Source organism: Lactuca saligna, chromosome 4, assembly GCF_052625555.1.
Source record: "Lactuca saligna cultivar CGN05327 chromosome 4, ASM5262555v1, whole genome shotgun sequence".
NCBI classification, from domain to species: Eukaryota; Viridiplantae; Streptophyta; class Magnoliopsida; order Asterales; family Asteraceae; genus Lactuca; species Lactuca saligna.
The window spans coordinates 156133269-156154179 of NC_136420.1; the positions used below are offsets into that span (position 1 = coordinate 156133269).

At 37.9% G+C, this 20911-nt stretch overlaps 1 protein-coding gene across 1 annotated transcript; it reads left to right on the top strand.

Moving 5' to 3' along the window:
- The first annotated feature begins 18734 nt into the window (after positions 1-18734).
- Positions 18735-20554, top strand: LOC145040280 (uncharacterized). Its single transcript, XM_078988228.1, has 5 exons — positions 18735-19238; positions 19436-19673; positions 19716-19788; positions 19857-20177; positions 20254-20554. Exons 1-5 carry the CDS (start codon positions 18735-18737, stop codon positions 20552-20554), a joined length of 1437 nt encoding a protein of 478 aa, XP_078844354.1.
- The last annotated feature ends 357 nt before the right edge of the window (positions 20555-20911 follow it).

Below are 20911 nucleotides of genomic sequence, written 5' to 3' on the forward strand. Positions count from 1 at the left end.
CTCTGGATGACCACCGTGCAGAAGGCTTTTCGGATAACTCCGACTCCGAGCCAGAGGTTAATAACCAACCTTCCGGAGCTCCGAACCCCAACCCCCATCCGACATTTCAAGGTCCCACTCCTATGTGGGCCATATCCTTGTACAGATGGAGCGAGGAGCAGGGTCAGCCCATGCCATACAATGGAAACCGAAGCTTCTACAACATAAGCGAAGGAGGATCAGCAAATCGGGTTCTGCCCATCATGATCCAAAGGATTGCCAGGAATGTCGAGCAAGGTCAAGCTGCTATAGGTCGAGTTGTAGAAGTGGATGCCAACTCGAATCTCAACACGGTTCGCATCCGTCAACTTGAAGAAGCCATGGACAGCACAAGGAGGACCAACGAGGCTCTGCAGCATCAGTTGGCTGCATCCCGAGCCGAAGTTAGGGAAATCTGAGCACGCCAAAGGATTCATGATCGACACCTTCAAGAAGTTGTGTATCAACTAGCGGATCTGAGGATTCGTCCAACAAGTAACCATCGCTAGTAGAAGACGTCTAGTTATCTCACCCTTTTTGTTTAAAGGACTAGCCTTTTTCTCTCTATGTTTCGTAGATCTCCCGTCTGTAAACATTCCTAACTTAAAAGTACTCTAGTTAAACCTCTAATCTGCCAACATTTTCTCTATAGCTTGATGTAAGACCTACTGTTAGGTCAATTTTCATGAACCTGTATTAAATCATTAATACCAGTATATTGGCAGTTAACTACTCTATTGCTATGACTCTCATTCTGATCTTGAATTATACACTTTATCCATATTCGCAATAGGCTCTTACTATTGCTATCATTTCTCTGATCTTCCAGTAAAGGATGCCTCCACGAAAGCGTCCAAGCAGAGGAAGACCAGCAACTCAAACCCCTCCTCCACCACCTCCTCCTCCGCAGATTGACCCGGTGTTGTTCCAAACAGCGGTGATCGCGGCTGTGACAGCAGCCATGGCCCAAATGAACTCTGGGGACGCAAGCGGTGGTAACTCCAGGTTCGGTGAAGTCCACCAAAGGGTGCAGGGATGCACTTATAAGGAATTCATGAACTGTAAACCTACCTTCTTCGACGGTACTGGAGGAATTCTGGCATTATCCCAATGGTTCGAAAGAACCGAAGCTGTATTTGAAATGTGCTCTTGCCCCGAGGAGAGCAAAATCAAATTCGCTACTGCTACCCTCACTAACAGGGCCTTGACATGGTGGAACGGCCATGTCAGTTCACTCTCCTTGGTCACAGCCAATGCCATGGGCTGGGACACTCTAAAAGACCTCATGAGAGGGGAGTACTGCCCTAGGGCGAAGTTCAGAAACTTGAGGAAGAACTCTGGAACCTCAAGATGAAAGGGACTGACATAACAGCTTACACGGCCAGGTTTTTCGACTTGGCGGCTATGTGTCCCAACATTATCCCGTCCGAAAGCAAGAAGATTGAATGGTACATCTGGGGTTTAGTGCCCCCGTGTCGGGGAAATGTTCTAGCCTCACGCCCTACCACTTTTGACAGCGCCAAGGAATTGGCCCATAGTCTGATCAACCACGAAATCTCCTCCACTCCAGCAACAGCAACCACAACAACCACTGCACCACCCACTTCATCTGATAGGAAGAGGAAGCGATGGGATAAGAAGATGGGCAAGAAAACTCAAACCTCCTCAAAGGACCAGCAAATCGTGGCGGTCCATGCTGCCACCCTCCCAGCCGCACCAACCCAGCCAAAAGCTTATAGCGGGAATCTGCCCAAGTGTCCCAAGTGCCCTTTCCACCACAACGGCCCCTGCCATGAATTGCAGTGTTCCAACTGCAGCCGAAAGGGCCATACTGTTCGATTCTGCAAAGCCCCTCCCAAACCTATTTCCCAAGTTCCGGGTTCAGGAGTGACCCCGACGTGTTATGGCTGCGGCGAAGCTGGTCACTTCAAGAAGAACTGTCCGAAGGCTACAAATGCTGGGGGAACTGGAAGGTTACTTGCTATCGGTCACAATGAAGCAGTAGCAGATCCCACGGTAGTCACGGGTACGTTTCTTCTCAATAACTCCTATGCTTGTGTCTTATTTGATAGTGGTGCAGAAAGAAGCTTCATAAATCATAACTTTAAACACTTACTCAAACGAACCCCTCAACCACAAAAAGAAACAGTCGTCGTAGAAATGGCTAATGGAAAAGCAGAAGGCTCTAATGAAATCTACATAGGTTGCACTCTCATGTTAGATGATCATTCATTTTCAATCGATCTTATATCGGTCTCGATCAAAAATTTCGATGTCATTGTTGTATGGATTGGTTGAGTCTTCATCGCGCCGATATCCTATGCTCCGACAAAGCCATTCGCCTGAACCTTCCGAATCACGAAACCCTATTGATATATGGAGATAAGCCGAGTACGAGTCTTCGTATCATCTCCAGTATTCAGGCTCAGAAATACTTACCAAGGAATATCGCGCCTTTCTTGCCCACGTCATCGACACTAACCAGAAATTGAAAGATCTAAAAGACATTCCCGTAGTATGCGATTTCCCTGATGTCTTCCCGGAGGATCTTCCCGGCCTACCTCCCAAAATTCAGATTGAGTTCAGAATCAATCTAGTCCCAGGAGCTACCCCCGTAGCTAAGTCGCCCTACCATCTAGCGCCCGCCAAAATGCAAGAACTATCCGGTCAACTCAACGAACTGCTCAGCAAGGGTTTTATAAGACTGAGCTTCTCACCTTGGGGAGCTCCGGTCTTGTTCGTGAAGAAGAAGGATGGATCGTTTCGGATGTGCATCGATTATAGGGAACTCAATAAACTCACGGTCAAAAATCGCTACCCTCTCCTTCGTATCGACGATCTATTCGACCAACTACAAGGAGCAAGTTACTTCTCCAAGATTGATCTGAGATCTGGGTATCATCAATTACGGGTGCTTGAGGAAGATGTTCCGAAGACAACCTTCCGAACCCGCTATGGGCATTTTGAGTTTTTAGTGATGCCCTTTGGACTGACTAACGCCCCCGCAGTATTCATGGACTTGATGAATAGGGTGTGCCGTCCATACCTGGATCAGTTCGTCATCATCTTCATTGACGATATCCTCGTCTACTCTCGGAGCAAGGAAGAACACAGGGATCATTTACGACGATTCCTGGAAACGTTGCGATCCGAAAGGTTATATGCGAAGTTCACTAAGTGCGAGTTTTGGATCCGAAGAATCGAATTCCTAGGTCACGTAATTAGTGAAGAGGGAATCCACGTGGATTCCTCCAAAATTAAAGCTATTGAGAACTGGTCAGCACCGAAGACGCCTACGGAAATTCGTCAATTTCTAGGCCTCGCTGGCTACTACCGTAGATTCATCCAAAACTTTTCTCGAATTGCGAAGCCTCTCACTATGCTAACGCAGAAGGGTGTATCTTTCGACTGGGAAGAGAAACAGGAGAAGGCATTTCATACCCTGAAGCGAGCCCTATGCACCGCACCGGTATTATCCCTTCCCGAAGGGACAGAAGATTTTGTTGTATACTGTGATGCATCAAATCAGGGGCTCGGTTGTGTCTTGATGCAACGAGGTAAGGTTATCGCCTATGCCTCGAGGCAGCTAAAGACCCATGAGGCGAACTACACTACCCACAACCTCGAGTTCGGAGCGGTTGTCTTCACACTAAAAATCTGGAGGCACTACTTGTACGGGACGAAGAGCGTGGTGTACACTGATCATAAAAGCCTTCAACACATACTGAACCAAAAAGAACTCAACATGAGGCAGCATCGATGGGTCAAGCTACTTAACGATTACGACTATGAAATTAGATATCACCCGGGAAAAGCCAACGTAGTAGCAGACGCACTGAGTAGGAAGGAGTATACTGGTCGAAAGACTAAGTCGTTGACGATGACTATCCATTCGCATCTATCCACACAGATCAAAGAGGCTCAGCTGGAAGCCTTAAAGCCTGAGAACGTGACGGGAGAATCCCTGCGCGGAATGGATAAAAATCTGGAGGTTAAGGGTGACGGAGCCTACTACTTCATGGACCAAATCTGGACTCCACGCCATGGAGGTTTTAGAGACTTGGTTATGAGGGAAGCACATAACACTCGCTACTCCATCCACCCGGGTTCAGATAAGATGTATCTGGATCTCAAAAAGCTATATTGGTGGCCGAACATGAAAGCGGAGATCGCTACCTTTGTAAGTAAGTGCTTTACTTGCGCGAAGGTCAAGGTTGAATATCAAAAGCCATCAGGACTCCTCCAACAACCTGAGATACCAGAATGGAAGTGGGAGCGGATCACAATGGACTTTATAACCAAACTGCCCAAGACAGCGGGTGGATTAGATACCATTTGGGTCATCGTTGACAGGTTAACCAAGTCCGCACACTTCCTACCCATCAAAGAAACAGACAAGATGGAGAAACTCACTAGAACATACCTTAAAGAAATAGTACGACTACATGGCGTCCCTATATCTATTATCTCAGACAGAGATAATAGATTCACCTCTAGGTTTTGGCAATCATTGCAAAAGGCACTAGGGACGAGGCTGGACATGAGTACAGCCTACCATCCGCAGACCGACGGACAAAGTGAGAGGACGATCCGAACCTTAGAAGATATGTTGCGAGCTTGTGTGATTGACTTCGGCAAATCATGGGACACACACTTACCTCTTGTGGAGTTTTCTTACAATAATAGTTATCATACGAGCATCAAGGCAGCTCCATTCGAAGCCCTCTACGGCCGTAAGTGCAGATCCCCTCTGAGCTGGGCTGAGGTGGGTGACACTCAGCTAGCTAAAGGAAGAGTTCCTGACAGCTCTCTCACTGGTCCGGAGATCATTTGAGAAACGACCGAGAAAATTGTGCAGATACGTGAACGACTAAAAGCCGCTAGGGATCGACAGAAAAGCTACGCCGACAAACGAACAAAAACCCTTGGAATTCCAGGTGGGAGATCGAGTCCTATTGAAGGTCTCGCCCTGGAAGGGCACGATACGCTTTGGAAAGCGTGGAAATCTGAACCCAAGGTACATAGGGCCTTTTGAGATTCTCGCCAGAATCGGCCCCGTAGCTTATAAACTCAACCTACCTCACGAGCTAAACAACATACACCCTACCTTCCACGTCTTAAACTTGAAGAAATGCCTGTCAGACGAGACTCTCGTAATTCCCCTCGACGAGATTGAAGTCAATGAGAGCCTCAACTTCGTTGAAGAGCCTGCGGAGATTATGGATAGGGAAGTAAAACGAACGAAACAAAGTCGTATCCCAATTGTGAAAGTTTGGTGGAACACTAAACGAGGACCGGAATTCACTTGGGAGCGCGAAGACCAAATGAAACTCAAATATCCCTATCTCTTCGCTTAGTAGTACTGTAATTCTTATCTGTATGAATTCTAAATTTCGGGACGAAATTCCCCTGACGGGGGGATGATGTGACATCCCCAAATATATTGTCGTTACAAATCCCATCTTCACTAACGGCATGCGTCACTATATGTTATTTTCTGTAATGTTTGGAGTCGTCAATAAACAAATATCTAGTTATTTATATGTCCCGATATTATCATAAGTAATTATAACTTGTAAATGTTAACCCCGTTTAACTAAATAGAGTTAAATTACTTTTCAACCACTTCACCCTGGTAAAAAGTTTTAACCCCGTTAAACTTTAGCATCGGGTAGCCGTGTACCGGGTGCAATACCCGAGACATATATAAGCAAATTAACACTACTTTTAAGCCTTTTACCACTTCTTCACTCTCTCTCACTACTTTCTCTCTCTAGACCCGAACCCGACTCCAAACCCGCGAATTCCGGCTTCCAAACGTAAGGGTTTCTTCCCTATCTTGTTCTAATCATTGTCCATAACATTTAGAGGCCAAAAATCAAAGAATTTAGTGGATAAAAAGGAGTTTACGGCCTAGGAAGCCCCTTAGGCCGTAAACACCTAAAACCTTGCCAAAAGTCCCATTTTTCCTTCCTTTAAGCTTGTATACTAATTAAGGGATATACCTAGGAGAGTCTAGACATGAAATCATAAGAAATTGAGGCCTAAAAAGGAGTTTACGGCCCAAGCTTATGCTTAGGCCGTAAACACCCAAAAACCCTTGATAAATGTCCCAAAAACTCATCTAGGGCATGGAGTAAATTAGCTATGAACCTTGGAAATGTTTATGTCCATTAAACAACACAACTTAGGGACAAAAGAGGAGTTTACGGCCAAGAATAGTCTTGGGTCGTAAACACCCAAAAATGTTGCCAAAATGCCCCTAAAACTTCACCTAAGGTCATCTAGTATTTATCTAAGGTGAAGGGAAGTGTGTTGTACCATTAAGCACCTCATTTTGAAACCAAAAGAAGATTTTACGGCCAAGACTATACTTGGGCCGTAAACTCCCCAATTTTTATGCCAAAATGCACCAAAACTCCACATAAGGCCTTCATAAATTTATCTAAGATGTTGGAGTGTGTTTTGGACCATTTAAACATACATTTTGAAGAACAAAATGGAGTTTATGGCCTAAGCACAAGCCTTGGCTGTAAACTCCCCAAAATGTCCCTAAATGAGGGTTTAAACCCTCCGAATTAGTTCAGGACACTTGCTAGGAAATTAGGGAAGTGATTAAAGGCCTTAACTTGCAATTTTAGAGGACCACATGAGTTTACGGCCAAGCCTAGGGGGCTTACGGCCATAAACTCCCAAGGAGTGGCCTTTGGGCCGTAAACTCCAAGGGAGTAAACTCATGGACTTCCCTGTAAACCCCTCTTAGCCTTGTACCACTCCCGGGAACCCCTTCTAGGCCCTAAAACCCCGAACTGATGCTAGAATGCCTAAATACTTAAATGGAAAGCATAAAATGATTAACTTCTTGTAAAATACATATTTCATATGACATTAGGGTCCTAAAAGGTGCACAAGTCATTATTTGGAACAAAACGCTCAACCGACACTTTTACCCGATTCACCCGATTTACGCGAATTCAGGTGAGTTCATACCCCTTAATGAACCTTTCAAATGTTTTATATGTTTTAAGGGGGGATACAAGTTGATTATAAATTTTTATGGAAAGTTATACAAGACAAATATTCATGTTACGAAAATTAATCACATGTGATTCACTACCCGTAGTTCAAATCACATGTGATTTATCACTATGCCTTATAAATAAATTAATTGTTTTCAAAACTATTTTGGATAAACAAACAAGTTTCTAAATGTTTTTTTTGGACAATACTTTTATTTAAAAATCTTCTTATAAAATGTAACCACACTGATATATTTATATAAGTAAGATTTGAAGGACTTAGGATCGATAGCTCGTCGTACTTCCTGTTCTTGTTTGATTGTGGGCTTACGGTAGTGGTTATCTGTCCGACTGTCGTTGATTTCTAAGTTATATATCTTGTATATTAGTATGGATTACGAGTATTTCTCATTTCATTAGATTCCTAAATCACTAACTTGACAAGAATCATACACACTAAGTTAACTATAATAGGTATAGTTAAGGCCTCTATTACTCGCTTTAACTACTACTCTACACCACTATAATACTCTCTATTATGAAACTATACACTAATAAGAGAATACAATACGAGTTATACAAAAGACTACTACACTATAATACAAGAGAAAGTACTAATCATGAGATAACACATTAACCCACTATGAGATACTCTATTCGCTACGCACTACGCCCAAAGTTTTCCGATAGGAAGATGACGCTATATGTATAAATCTATACGGGGCAGACGCTATTACATCTCGACTGTTAACTTCAGTCCGAGCCGCACGGGTTCAGGGATGCCTCTACTCCACTACATTCTGCATGACCGGGAAGGTCATGGGGTCCGCTATTACTCATACTATTGGTAACATACAAGAAATATACTATAACCACACTAAAATACTAAACAAAAGGTAAAGTTAATATCCCGAAGTAAACAAGTATCTAGGACTAAAGGAAGTTGCACCACTATTATTTACTTCAAGTATAACTTATCATATTGCATTATTTATTGGTGAGTCATTATTATACTACCACGATAAATGGTTTTCAAAGATGAAAATGACATATTTCTTAAAGGTTTTCACTTACTATACATTTCTGAAAAATATAGGATTTTCTAGGTTTTACTACTACTTATGACTGTAAATTGCAGCCTTTCATACTATCGGTTCTAATGCTTTTTATATAAGAACTCACACTAAACTCTTATGAACTCACCAGCTTTATGCTGATATTCTTTTCAAAATAACTTGTATCCTCAGGTCAAAGATAGACAGGTACGAATGCAGCATTTTTGGAGAAGATGGAGCATGCAAGACCCATCTCTTATTTTTGGTTTACTTTTGGTGTTTGTTGAACATTACAAAACACACATGTAAATACACTCACTATGTAAATGAAATGGTTGTATGTTTCTTGCTTTTACTATTATGCAATTGTGATGATACCGTACACTACGTCCTCCACCCCGAAACATATTCCGCCGTTATCGGTTTTGGGGTGTGACATATGTGGTATTAGTATGTTAAAATTCAGTTTTGCTTGGAGGCAAGCAAAAATCAAGTGTGGGGTATTTTGATATGGGCATATTTAGTTATAAAATTAATGCATTATCTTAATACTTTATGTTGATTTTATCTCATTTAATGAACAAAATGTGCTTAATTAGTTTATAATTTCATTTTTCAGCAAAAATGAAATGCTCGGATGGAAAAGGAAGCGGATTTAGCAATTATAAGCTTGGATCTTGGATTTTGAAGAAATAATTATGTTGCTGGACAGCTTGACCCCTCGGCAATGTTTTGGCCATATCTCATGAACCGTAACTCCAATTGACAAGATTCACAATTATCTGAAAACTAGACACAATTTAATACGACTTTTGTGTTTTGAGAAAATTTTGATTCCCAATGAACTCGACAATTTGATCAGAAAGTTCACGATTCTCGATGCTAACTTGTCGTACACAGGATTTTATGTGATGGACTCACTGAGTCGCCCCTGTTTTCAGAATTTATATATATAAACATTTCTCATTCGAACCCTAATGAATGGGGGAAGTTTATGACGATTTTTGGAGGACAGAAGGGTTCTTAGAAGTTGTGGTTTTCGAGATTTCAACTTAGATATCACTTTGAAAGAAGATCAAAGGCAATAACGCATTACTTTTATCTTAATCTTTTGCATGAACCATGTTTCAATCATTAGATTATGCTTTTAGTTTGTTATTTGCTGTAGATATGAGCTAAAAACTCATAACTTCTGTTTAGGATAGATGATTTTATGAATATGGTTTGATTTTATGATTGGATTAATTTAATTTGCTGATTTTGTTTTGTTAAGCTTGTTAAAGAACCTTATGTGTTAATTAAAACTATTTTATGTTAATTAACCAGTAATTAAGATGCATAAACATCTCTTAGTTGCTAATCTCATATGATTTATGTGAAAACATTGTTATATGCCTAGGAATAACGAACATGAACTAGGGTTAACTATAAAATAGGTACGTTAATGTGTAAGCTTGTGTGACGAACCATCAACAAGGAGTTAATTGAATTAGTATATTTGATTACCTCATTACAAGTCTTACTTAACCTGAATCAATAAACTAGGAAATCTATTAGTTTAACCACTTGATCACTGCTTTAATTAATTTGTTTTCTAAGGACTAGTAATAGCGAACGTGAACCTAATCACTCTAATTTGTAGCCAAAGCCAACTAATCCATTGCACTTGCCATAAAATCAATCATAGGAATAAATGATTCGAACCTAAACAAAAGTCTCCTCCATTATTGAATCTAGTTGTTTTTTTTTCTCCTTAGTTGTTAATTGTCCTTTGTTAAAGAGTTTAAGCAGTTGCTTAAATTTCTAGTCTTATAAAACTAGAGAAAAACCCTTATTTTTACTTGTTTTATTTAGATAATATTAGTAATAATCTTAATTGTTTACCCTTCCATGTGTTCGATACACTACTTTCCTGAACTAAGTTGTTAATCGATACGTACACTGCCTTTCGTGTGTTTGTTTTTGTGTCTAAGTTAGTAGGATTAAAATTAGTACATTTTTATACACATCAGTTCCTCATTTTTTTTATACAGAACATTAGACTAACTATCATTTTATGCATTTTGTTTGCAACAATGATGGTGTTTGAGGATCAATAAAAACACAAGGTTAGGATAAATTAACTTAGCAAATGACCACACTACCCTGAGTCTCAAAGTTATCAAATATAGATAATGATAAAAAATAGTTCATTCGGAAAACTCTTTCACTCATAGTACAAAGAATTCACTGATAGTTATACACGCTTCCATATATTTTTGTGTAAATATTATACTTCTATATCTTTAATTAATTCGATTTTCCAAATCACAGTGTTGTAATAAAAAATACCAAAGCATTAAGCTTTGTCATTAGCAATGGAGAGAAACAAGGAAAACAACACATTTTAGCCAATGTTACATAAAAAATATAATGAATGTTATTTTTTAACACCAATAGATTTCTTTGAGTTAAGATATTAATGTTCAGTCACTTTTATACTCTATCAACATTACCTATAAAATATAATGATATAAAATCAGCGTACATGGCAATATAAAAATGTTAGTGAACCCTGACAAAAATTTCAAAGGTGATTGAGTTTATACAACAAACGTGGTATATAAAGAAGTATTGTGTGAGTAATAATGTATAAATAGTTATGTGCTTTTACACATTTTCATATTTCATGTATTCTTATATAATTCTATTATTTTTGTTTGAACGGATTACATAATTTATATTTTGTGCCACATTGAATAGTTTACTATAACACTAGTCAAAAGTAGGTCAATAACAATCACATGTGATTATACCAATCATGTAATGTGATTTTGTTAAACTAGTAATGTAGTAAACTCACTATGTATTTCATGATAATTCTAATATAAATATGAAATTTCATACATACTTTATGGTATAAATCAAAGTATCCATCCATACGATTTCAAAAATATAGAGAACATCTAAATTTGACTTCGTATGAAGAAGTTATGATAAACCGAACACTGTAAAATCTCTATAACATAAGCAATTTAAAATAGGCTTATAATTAGTTGTTGGAGTCTAAAAAGAGCGTTGTAGTTCTCGTAAATACCTACGTGTCGATATAAAGAACGTCAAAAACGGAGTTCGTATGCAAAAGTTATGGCCTTCCGAAGATGTAGCTGTCAGAACCTTAATTTGACTCACGACGTGAAAATCAAAAATTCACAACGTGAGGAGTCAACAGACACTAATTGGAGCTAGAAAACGTGTGTTAAGGCTATGGGATGACTCATGGAAGTTCACGGTGTGAACCTATCATGTTCACGACATGAATGGCCCCAGGACACCCTATAAATAGTGATCAAAGCTCATTCAATCCTTACACCTTCTTCTTTCATTCTCTCTTGTTTCCGAAGGCCGTTTTCCCTTCTCGAGCCTGACAATGACGAGCCTCTGCCCGTTTAGATTCTATAATCACGCTAATAAGGTGAGTTTCACGGCCCCACTTTCTAATATTTTTGGGGGAAAATGCATGCTAAATATTGAATAAAAGTTAATATTATGTTTATATGATAGTATGTTCGTATCAATATATATAGTTGTATTAACCGTGATATAGTTGTTTTGCCTCATATATACCTAAAGTATATATGATATTTTAAAAACATATAACTATCGTAAACTTGTTAGCATGTTATTATACTAATGTAGACCTTGAGTTATACTCGGGAGTTCTATGTATAATATGTGTAATATAGCCTCGATGCTATACTCGAGTGTTATATATATATATATATATATATTGGTTTCTAAGTATGTTATTATTGTTGGTTTTATGTCAAGATAAAACCTAGTTTTACTTCAAGTTATAGTTGTTATACTGCCTAAATGTTATGAAATTAGGAATAATGTTTAAAAGCATAGTCTAGTAACTTATGGTTTTAGACACGAAAATGCTTTTGTTGTTAGAACTATAGAACATCATCAAAGTCTACCTCAGCTACTGTATTCATCATCTAAGATTAGGGATCTTAGTGAAAGTCCTCTGACCTGTATTCGTTAATCCCGTGTGAGCAAGGAAGTCGTGTATAAATAGTATACGGGTTGACCACCCCACTTGTGAATGTTAGCTACAGTCAACCAAAAGCGAGTGATGAACTATCCTTTTACTTGTTATTGTTCTGGCGTCAATGAAACGTTCGGAAACTATCGCAAGGTGTAATCCTTGTGCTACCGCAAGGTGTGATCCTTGTACTACCTCAAGGTGTGATTCTGGTACTACCGCAAGGTGTAATCCTTGTACTAACTCAAGGTGTAATCCTTGTACTACCTCAAAGTGTAATCCTTGTACTACTACAATGTGTGATCCTTGTAATAATAATAAGAGGTATAAAACTAAGTCATACAGTCGCAGCTACAGACTCATGGTAGAACAACTGTAGAAGCATTATACTTTGTCGATATACAATTATGAATGTTAAGTATAAGTTTCCCAAAGACTTATACTCTAAGTATAAGAATCTAGTAGGTATATTACTTGTATATTAAGTAGACTAGTATACCTATCCTACTCACTCTTATAGAATCGAAATAGATTTATACGTAACGGTTTTACACATATAGAATTGAAATAGATTTATACGTAGCAACTTAGTTTGTATGGAATTACAAACATTTATACTTATACTCTAGGTTCAAAGAATGTTTAATTATAACACTTATTTGGTAAGTAAGCCATTATACCTAGGATATATATATATATACTAAATGTTTGAGAGTCAAAACGATACTTTCAAAACTATACTTTCGAACTTGGAAAAAGTATTAATTTTATATGGAGTCAAAACCTGTGGACTCCCCAACTTTATGTTGATGTATTTTAAAATGCATGTGTTTTCAGGAAGTTGATAACTATGATACGAGAAATAACGTTACACTGCCCGGTGTTTCCGCCGACAGTCGGGGTGTGACAGATTGGTATCAGAGCTATTAACTATAGTGAATTAGTACTTTCTCAAGAAAGCACGACTATAGTTTAGGGCTTACTCTGTTAGGTCTAGGTATATCCCTTAGCCTACAAATATAAAGTATTATTAATTATACCACTAAAGGACTACTTACGGGAGCGTTGACAGGATAGACATGTCAATTTGGGTTGCTAGATTTCAGAACGGCTATATGCTAAAATGATCCTGCCCTTTCGACTGTCCTGACTAGCCGGTGCCTTATCAGCTAGACCTGAAGTAACAAACAATAATTAATAGAGCATGAATACAACAAATTAGATATAATGTCATATATGAAGACTCAGACCCCCGATGAGAATACACCTAAATACCCGGAATGTTTTTGATCTCAAGGATTTAGATCAGATATTCCAACTAAAGTTTATATGTGCATAGATCCTATTACAACTAGATGTAGGTGTACAACTATATTTTATTATGATCAAATCATATGAACTATTTAAATTGGGAGTAATATTTGATAGACTAAACACTTGGTGATCTAAAATGTATAGGAACTCAACAAAATGCCTAGAAGAAGTAGCGCTCGTCTAAACCTGAACCAACGACTAGAACCAGAACAACAACAACCGCAACCACCACCACCAGAAACAAACCCTCCAGTAAGTTTAGCAGAACTTGAAGAAATCATAGCTCAGAGAATAGCTGCAGCTCTTGCTAATATCACAAGAGGAGGAGTTACAAACGAAGGCAATGTAAGGACTGCCAGAATGTGTACCTACAAGGATTTTATGAATTGCAAACCTAAGATCTTCCATGGAACGGAAGGGGTTGTTATCTTGACTCGATGGATTGAAAAGACAAAATCAGTATTTCAAATAAGCTTCTGTCCTGACAAATGTGAGGTACAATTTGTTGCGTGTACCTTCGCTGATGCAGCACTGACATGGTGGAACAGCCATGTGAATACAACAGGTATTGATGCTGCCAATTCCATGTAATGGGAAGAGTTGAAGAGGATGCTAGTAGAGGAGTATTGTCCTAGGGAGGAAATACATAAGTTGGAACAAGAATTGTGGACCCTAACCATGAAGGGTTCAGAAATAAATGCTTATACCGCTAGATTCAATGATCTTGCAATGATGTGTCAGGCACTTGTAACCCCAGAATACAAGAAGATTGAGCGATATATCTGGGGTCTAGCATCACAAATCAAAGGAATGGTGATCGCATCGAAGCCTACAACATATGACAATGCAAAGCGTATAGCTCATCAGCTAACCAGCACAGAAATCCAAGTCGGATTTATAGTTAAGTCTCCCGAATCTGGAACGAACGAGCGCAAATTTAATGGGAAGAATCCCATACAAACATCTAAGGAAAGACAAGATGTGGCAACTAATTATGCAGCCACAACAACAATACCCATGCAACCAAGGAAGTATGTTGGAAAACTCCCATGGTGCACTCAGTGTAATCGTCATCACCTAGGTAACTATTCATGGTGCAGTCAATGCAACCATCAGCATGTAGGTGACTGTTATATTTGCATGAAGTGCAAAAAGAAGGGACACACTGCTAGTTACTATAGGAGCACAACTGCAACAGGAAATCAAGGAACAAAGATTAGAACCGGCTATGATGGAGGAAGAGTGTGTTTTAAGTGTGGTGAAATTAGACATATCAAGAAGGAATGTCCAAAGTTAAGGAGTCATGGAAGTTAGGTCGTGGTAGGACAATTGTAATAGGAAGCAGGAAAGCTATCTAGTACCCTTCGGTGGTATCTAGTTAAAAATAAATTTCAGGACGAAATTTTATCAACGGGGGGAGAATGTAACACTAGTCAAAAGTAGGTCAATAACAATCACATGTGATTATACCAATCATGTAAATGATTTTGTTAAACTAGTAATGTAGTAAACTCACTATGTATTTCATGATAATTCTAATATAAATATGAACTTTCATACATACTTTATGGTATAAATCAAAGTACACGTACATACGATTTCAAAAATATAGAGAACATCTAAATCCGACTTCGCATGAAGAAGTTATGATAAACCGAACACTATAAAATCTCTATAACATAAATAATTTAAAATAGGCTTATAATTAGCTATCGGAGTCTAAAATAGTGTTGTAGTGCTCGTAAATACCTACGTGTGGATATAAAGAACATCAAAAACGGAGTCTGTATGCAAAAGTTATGGCCTTCCGAAGATGTAGCTATCAGAACCCTAATTTGACTCACGACGTGAGGAGTCAGAAGACACTAATCGAAGCTAGAAAACACGTGTTAACGCTATGGGATGACTCATGGAAGTTCACAATGTGAACCTATCATGTTCACGACATGAATGGCCCCAGGACACCCTATAAATAGTGATCAAAGCTCATTCAATCCTTACACCTTCTTTTTTCATTCTCTCTCTTTCCGAAGGCCGTTTTCCCTTCTCGAGCCTGACAACGACGAGCCTCTGACCGTTTAGATTCTATAATCACGCTAATAAGGTGAGTTTCACGGCCCCACTTTCTAATATTTTCGGGGGGAAATGCATGCTAAATATTGAATAAAAGTTAATATTATGTTTATATGATAGTATGTTCGTATCAATTTATATAGTTGTATTAACCGTGATATAGTTGTTTTGCCTCATATATATACCTAAAGTATATATGATATTTTTAAAACATATAACTATCGTAAACTTGTTAGCATGTTATTATACTAATGTAGACCTTGAGTTATACTCGGGAGTTCTATGTATACTATGTGTAATATAGCCTCGATGCTATACTCGAGTGTTATATATATATATATATATATATATTTATATATATATATATATATATATATATATATATATATATATATTGGTTTCTATGTATGTTATTATTTTTGGTTTTGATGTCAAGATAAAACCTGGTTTGTTATATGTTATTATTTTTGGTTTTATGTCAAGATAAAACCTAGTTTTACTTCAACTTATAGTTGTTATATTGCCTAAATGTTATGAATTTAGGAGTAATGTTTAAAAGCATAGTCTAGTAACTTAGGGTTTTAGACACGAAAATGCTTTTGTTGTTAGAACTATAGAACGTCGTCAAAGTCTACCTGAGCTACTGTATTCATCATCTAAGATTGGGGATCTTAGTAAAAGTCCTCTGACCTATATTCGTTAATCCCGTGTGAGCAAGGAAGTCATGTATAAATAGTATACGGGTTGACCACCCCCCTTGTGAATGTTAGCTACAGTCAACCAAAAGCGAGTGATGAATTATCCTTTTATTTGTTATTATTATGGCGTCGATGAAACGTGTGGAAACTATCGCAAGGTGTAATCCTTGTGCTACTGCAGGGTGTGATCCTTGTGTTATCGCAATGTATGATCCTTGTACTACCTCAAGGTGTGATTCTTGTACTACCGCAAGGTGTAATCCTTGTACTACCGCAATATGTAATCCTTGTACTACCTCAAGGTGTAATCCTTGTACTACCGCAATGTGTGATCCTTGTAATAATAATAAGAGGTATAAAACTAAGTCATACAGTCGTAGCTATAGACTCATGGTAGAACAACTGTAGAAGCATTATACTTTGTCGATATACAAGTATGAATGTTAAGTATAAGTTTCCCAAAGACTTATACTCTAAGTATAAGAATCTAGTAGGTATATTACTTGTATATTAAGTAGACCACTATACCTATCCAACTTACTCGTATAAAATTGAAATAGATTTGTACGTAACGGTTTTACTCGTATAGAATTGAAATAGATTTATATGTAGCAACTTAGTTTGTATGGAATTACAAACATTTATACTTATACTCTAGGTTCAAAGAATGTTTAAGTATAACACTTATTTGGTAAGTAAGCCATTATACCTAAGATATATATACTAAATGTTTGAGAGTCAAAATGATACTTTCAAAACTATACTTTTGAACTTGGAAAAAGTATTAATTTTATATGGAGTGAAAACCTATGGACTCACCAACTTTATGTTGACGTATTTTAAAATGCATGTGTTTTTAGGAAATTGATAACTATGATACGAGAAATGACGTTACACTGCCCGGTGTTTCCGTCGACGGCCGGGTGTGACATTTACTCTTATCGGTTATTTGATGTACCATGTCACAAATAACGTCAAGGTTGGATTTTGTTGTCTTAAACATGTACTTTCTTTTGCAAGATAACATTTTTGTAAAAGAAACATATCATCGAAAAAACTATTCGCCGACATCGTTTTGCACGGGTATACCACTAGTATACATACATAGATATATATATATATATATATATATATGTGTGTGTGTGTGTGTGTGTGTGTGTGTGTGTGTGTCAGCATATTAATCCTATATGTGTGTATGTGTGTTAGCATAGTAATCTTACTTGAAAGAGTGTATTTGTTAGCTTTGTAGAAGTACCTTTTTTTGGGGAATATGACACATACGACCTATGAACTTTCTAGGGTTTACCATTTTACTCACTAAACTTTTTAGTGGCTTTCTGAGGGAACAAAATTTATTTTGTCGGGTCAATTACGTTATTATGTCAATTGTGAAGGGGTCAGTCGGTCATATTCCTGCCACATGTGTTACTTAAACCCCTTGCCTTGCTGACTGTGTATACCATGTCATTTACTAACAGTTTTACTTAAATGAGATCTTTTCCTGTCTACTGTTCACCATTCACCACTTCCAGCTCGTTCGATAAACCCTTACGTTCTGTCTCCTAAACCTCAAACATGGATCTTGTATTCATCCAAGTCGATGTGCATTTCCAAGGAATCTTTGCAAAATACCCCATACGTTACACCGAGGGGATTACGCAGAGGTTTTCGAGCATCGATTTCACACACATGGACAAAAATGGGTGTTATGAATTTTTCGAAAGGTTCATAGGAGAAAACTGTGCGAAGCTCTATTACTGCCAACCAGATATTCATTTTCCCAAAGGTATGACCTTAATTTCGAATGAGTCGAATTCTACCGATTTTATAGCAATAACATATGAATGTGGCGTTATACTTCCTATGTATGTAGACCATTTTGGTAACACTAACATGCAAGAATGTTTAGAAGAACACAAAGAAGAGGTTGTTGATAACATGGTGGAATAAGTTCTTAATGGTGCAGGACTAATTAAAGAAATTGAGACATGCCATATAGATGAGTATGAGGATAACTATGGGGCTGAGGATGTGGATCCTGATGAAAATGAAGATAACCATAGCAGCCCTAATTTTTTTCAAAAAGGATAATGGCCCTGATCTCGACATGGGTGAGAATTCAACTTTGGGTGGCCTTTTGGAAGAAGCCATGGATGACGATGAAGATGTTTATCCTCAGTTGCCAAATATTTTCAATGAAAAGCTATACTAGAAGGAGCAGGAACCTGTGTTAGGTATGAGGTTTGAGAGTCCTAAACAATTGAAACATATGCTTTGTAACTATGTTGTTGCAAATGGTTATCAATTATGTTTTGTGAAAAATGATAGTAGAAGGTTGCTAGCCAAATGTTGTGATGGAAAATGTACATTCAGGTTTTGGGGTTCATGGATGAGTAATGATAAGTCTTTCCAAATTAAGCCTCTTATTATTGACCATAATTGTCCAAAGAATTTCAAATTTGGATCAATTGTTACATATAGATGGATAGGCACCAACTTTACCCAACAATTTTTCAACAATCAGAAGATGAGTGTGAGATTACTAAGAGAGGAGGTGAATACCACTTTTGGCATTGTTGTAAGTATGATTCAGTGTAGGAGAGTAAAGAAGTGTGCATTAAGTCTTGTTGAAGGCACGGTTACAGAAAATTATGCTAGAATATGGTCTTATGGTAAGGAAACTAAAAGATCAAATCCCGGATCCACTGTTAAAATTTATGTGGATACAATGCCTGATGGTAAGAATTACTCCAGCAAGATTTACATATGCTTTGCTGCAGTCAAAGAAGGGTGGAGTGGAGGGTGTAGAAGGATCATTAACTTGGATGGTTATTTCCTGAAAAGTTTTTGCCAAGGTGAGTTGCTTTGTGTTGTTGGTAGGGATGCTAACAATGAAATATTCCTAATTTCTTGGCCAATTGTATGTGTGGAAAACAAGGAGAATTGGAAATGGTTCATTGAAAATCTTGCAGAAGATTTGCAGTGTTGGAATGAAAGAAGTGGTTTGGTTTTAATTTTTGATCAACACAATGTATGTTTGTAAAATTTTTAATAAAGTATAATAAATATTTACATTTCTAACATCACTTATTACTAGTACATATGTAGGGTTTGGTTAAGGTAGTCAAAGAAGTATTCCCAGCAGCATAACATAGGCAATGTGCTAGGCATATATATGCTAATTTTAGAAAGAGGATTAGTGGAGTCAGGTTTGAAATTTTGTTTTAGAGAGGAAGCAAGGAAACAACTAAAGCACATTTTAACACAGCCATGAAAGATATTGAAAAGTTGAATCCTAAAGTCGTGAATCATCTTATGGATAGAGATCCAAAGAGTTTGTCTTTAGCTTTTTTTAGAGTTCACCATTCATCATGTGAATCTGTGGAGAATGGCTTTTCAAAGAGCTTTAATAGTGTCATTTTGGATACTAGGAAGAAACCTATTATCAGCATGTTAGAGGACATTCGTATTTATGTGATGTAAAGAATGGTCACTATGAAACTCATAGGTCAAGGATGGAATCATTATTCTGTTTGTCCAAACATCAGAACAAGATTGAATATTCTCCAAACTGAGAAAAGGTATGCACACTTTTTTATCATACATACCTTACCTCTGTCAACTCAATAATTTGCATCAAGTTATGTAGGCATTGGCAGGTTGTGTCATGTGGGGAAATGAAGTTTGAAACAAGGAAAATGGATGAATCATACATTGTCGATGTCACAAAAAAGGAATACAGTTGTAGGTTATGGCAACTAAATGGGTATGGTTGTGTTCATTCAGTAGCTTCATTAGCCTTTATAAACGTAACACCTAATGGGCCATATGTAGACCCATTGTACCTGGAAGCCTTCTTCCAAAATACCTACAAAAAGTCTATTACTGACATGAATGGGATAAACATGTGGCCTTCAACAGACTTTACACCTCCATTGCCTCCTTTAAAAAAATGCCAGGCAGGCCAACCGTAAAAAGAACAAGGGATGCTTCTGAAAGGTCTGGAAAACAAACTATTTCAAACGCAAGGAAAACGTTTCTTGTAGAATATGCAAAAAGAAAGGGCATAACAAGACCACTTGCACTCAAGTGACAAGGCCTACTAAAACTAATGTCATAAAGAAACAAAAGATCATGCAAACACAAGAATCAGTGAATATGCAAGGAGGTGGAGAAGATGTTGTTATGGGTGATGCAGTTGAACCACAAACTGATGAAGTTATGAGGGTAAACGAATCTAAGCAAGTGGTGAGGGTAAATGAACTTGAACAAGTGGTGAGGGTTAATGAAGTTGAGGAACTGGGCAGGGTTAACCAAGTTGTTAGGAAAGTGAATACTATGGGTTAACCAACCAAGAGGAAAAAGTCAGAGAGAATTCTTAAACTAAAGCTTGCTAAAAGAGTTGAAGTTGAAGGTAGTAGTGTCGGATCGCCAATGGAGTTAGATTAATTATAATTCTAATTATGTCTCTGTTATGTGGATTGAACAAGGGAATTTATGTTTGCTATCTTGATGTATGTTATAACAATCTTAACATTTTATATTTGGATGTGTGTTTGTATTTATAACATGTACGGTCTTATTTATATTAGTGTGTACAGGGTAACTTAGTCATTAAAAAAATTTCAGGAGGGCATCTGAATGTTACTTTAGGGGTAATTTAGTCATTTGAATCAGTTAATCTAATAGGTGTATGTTATTTCA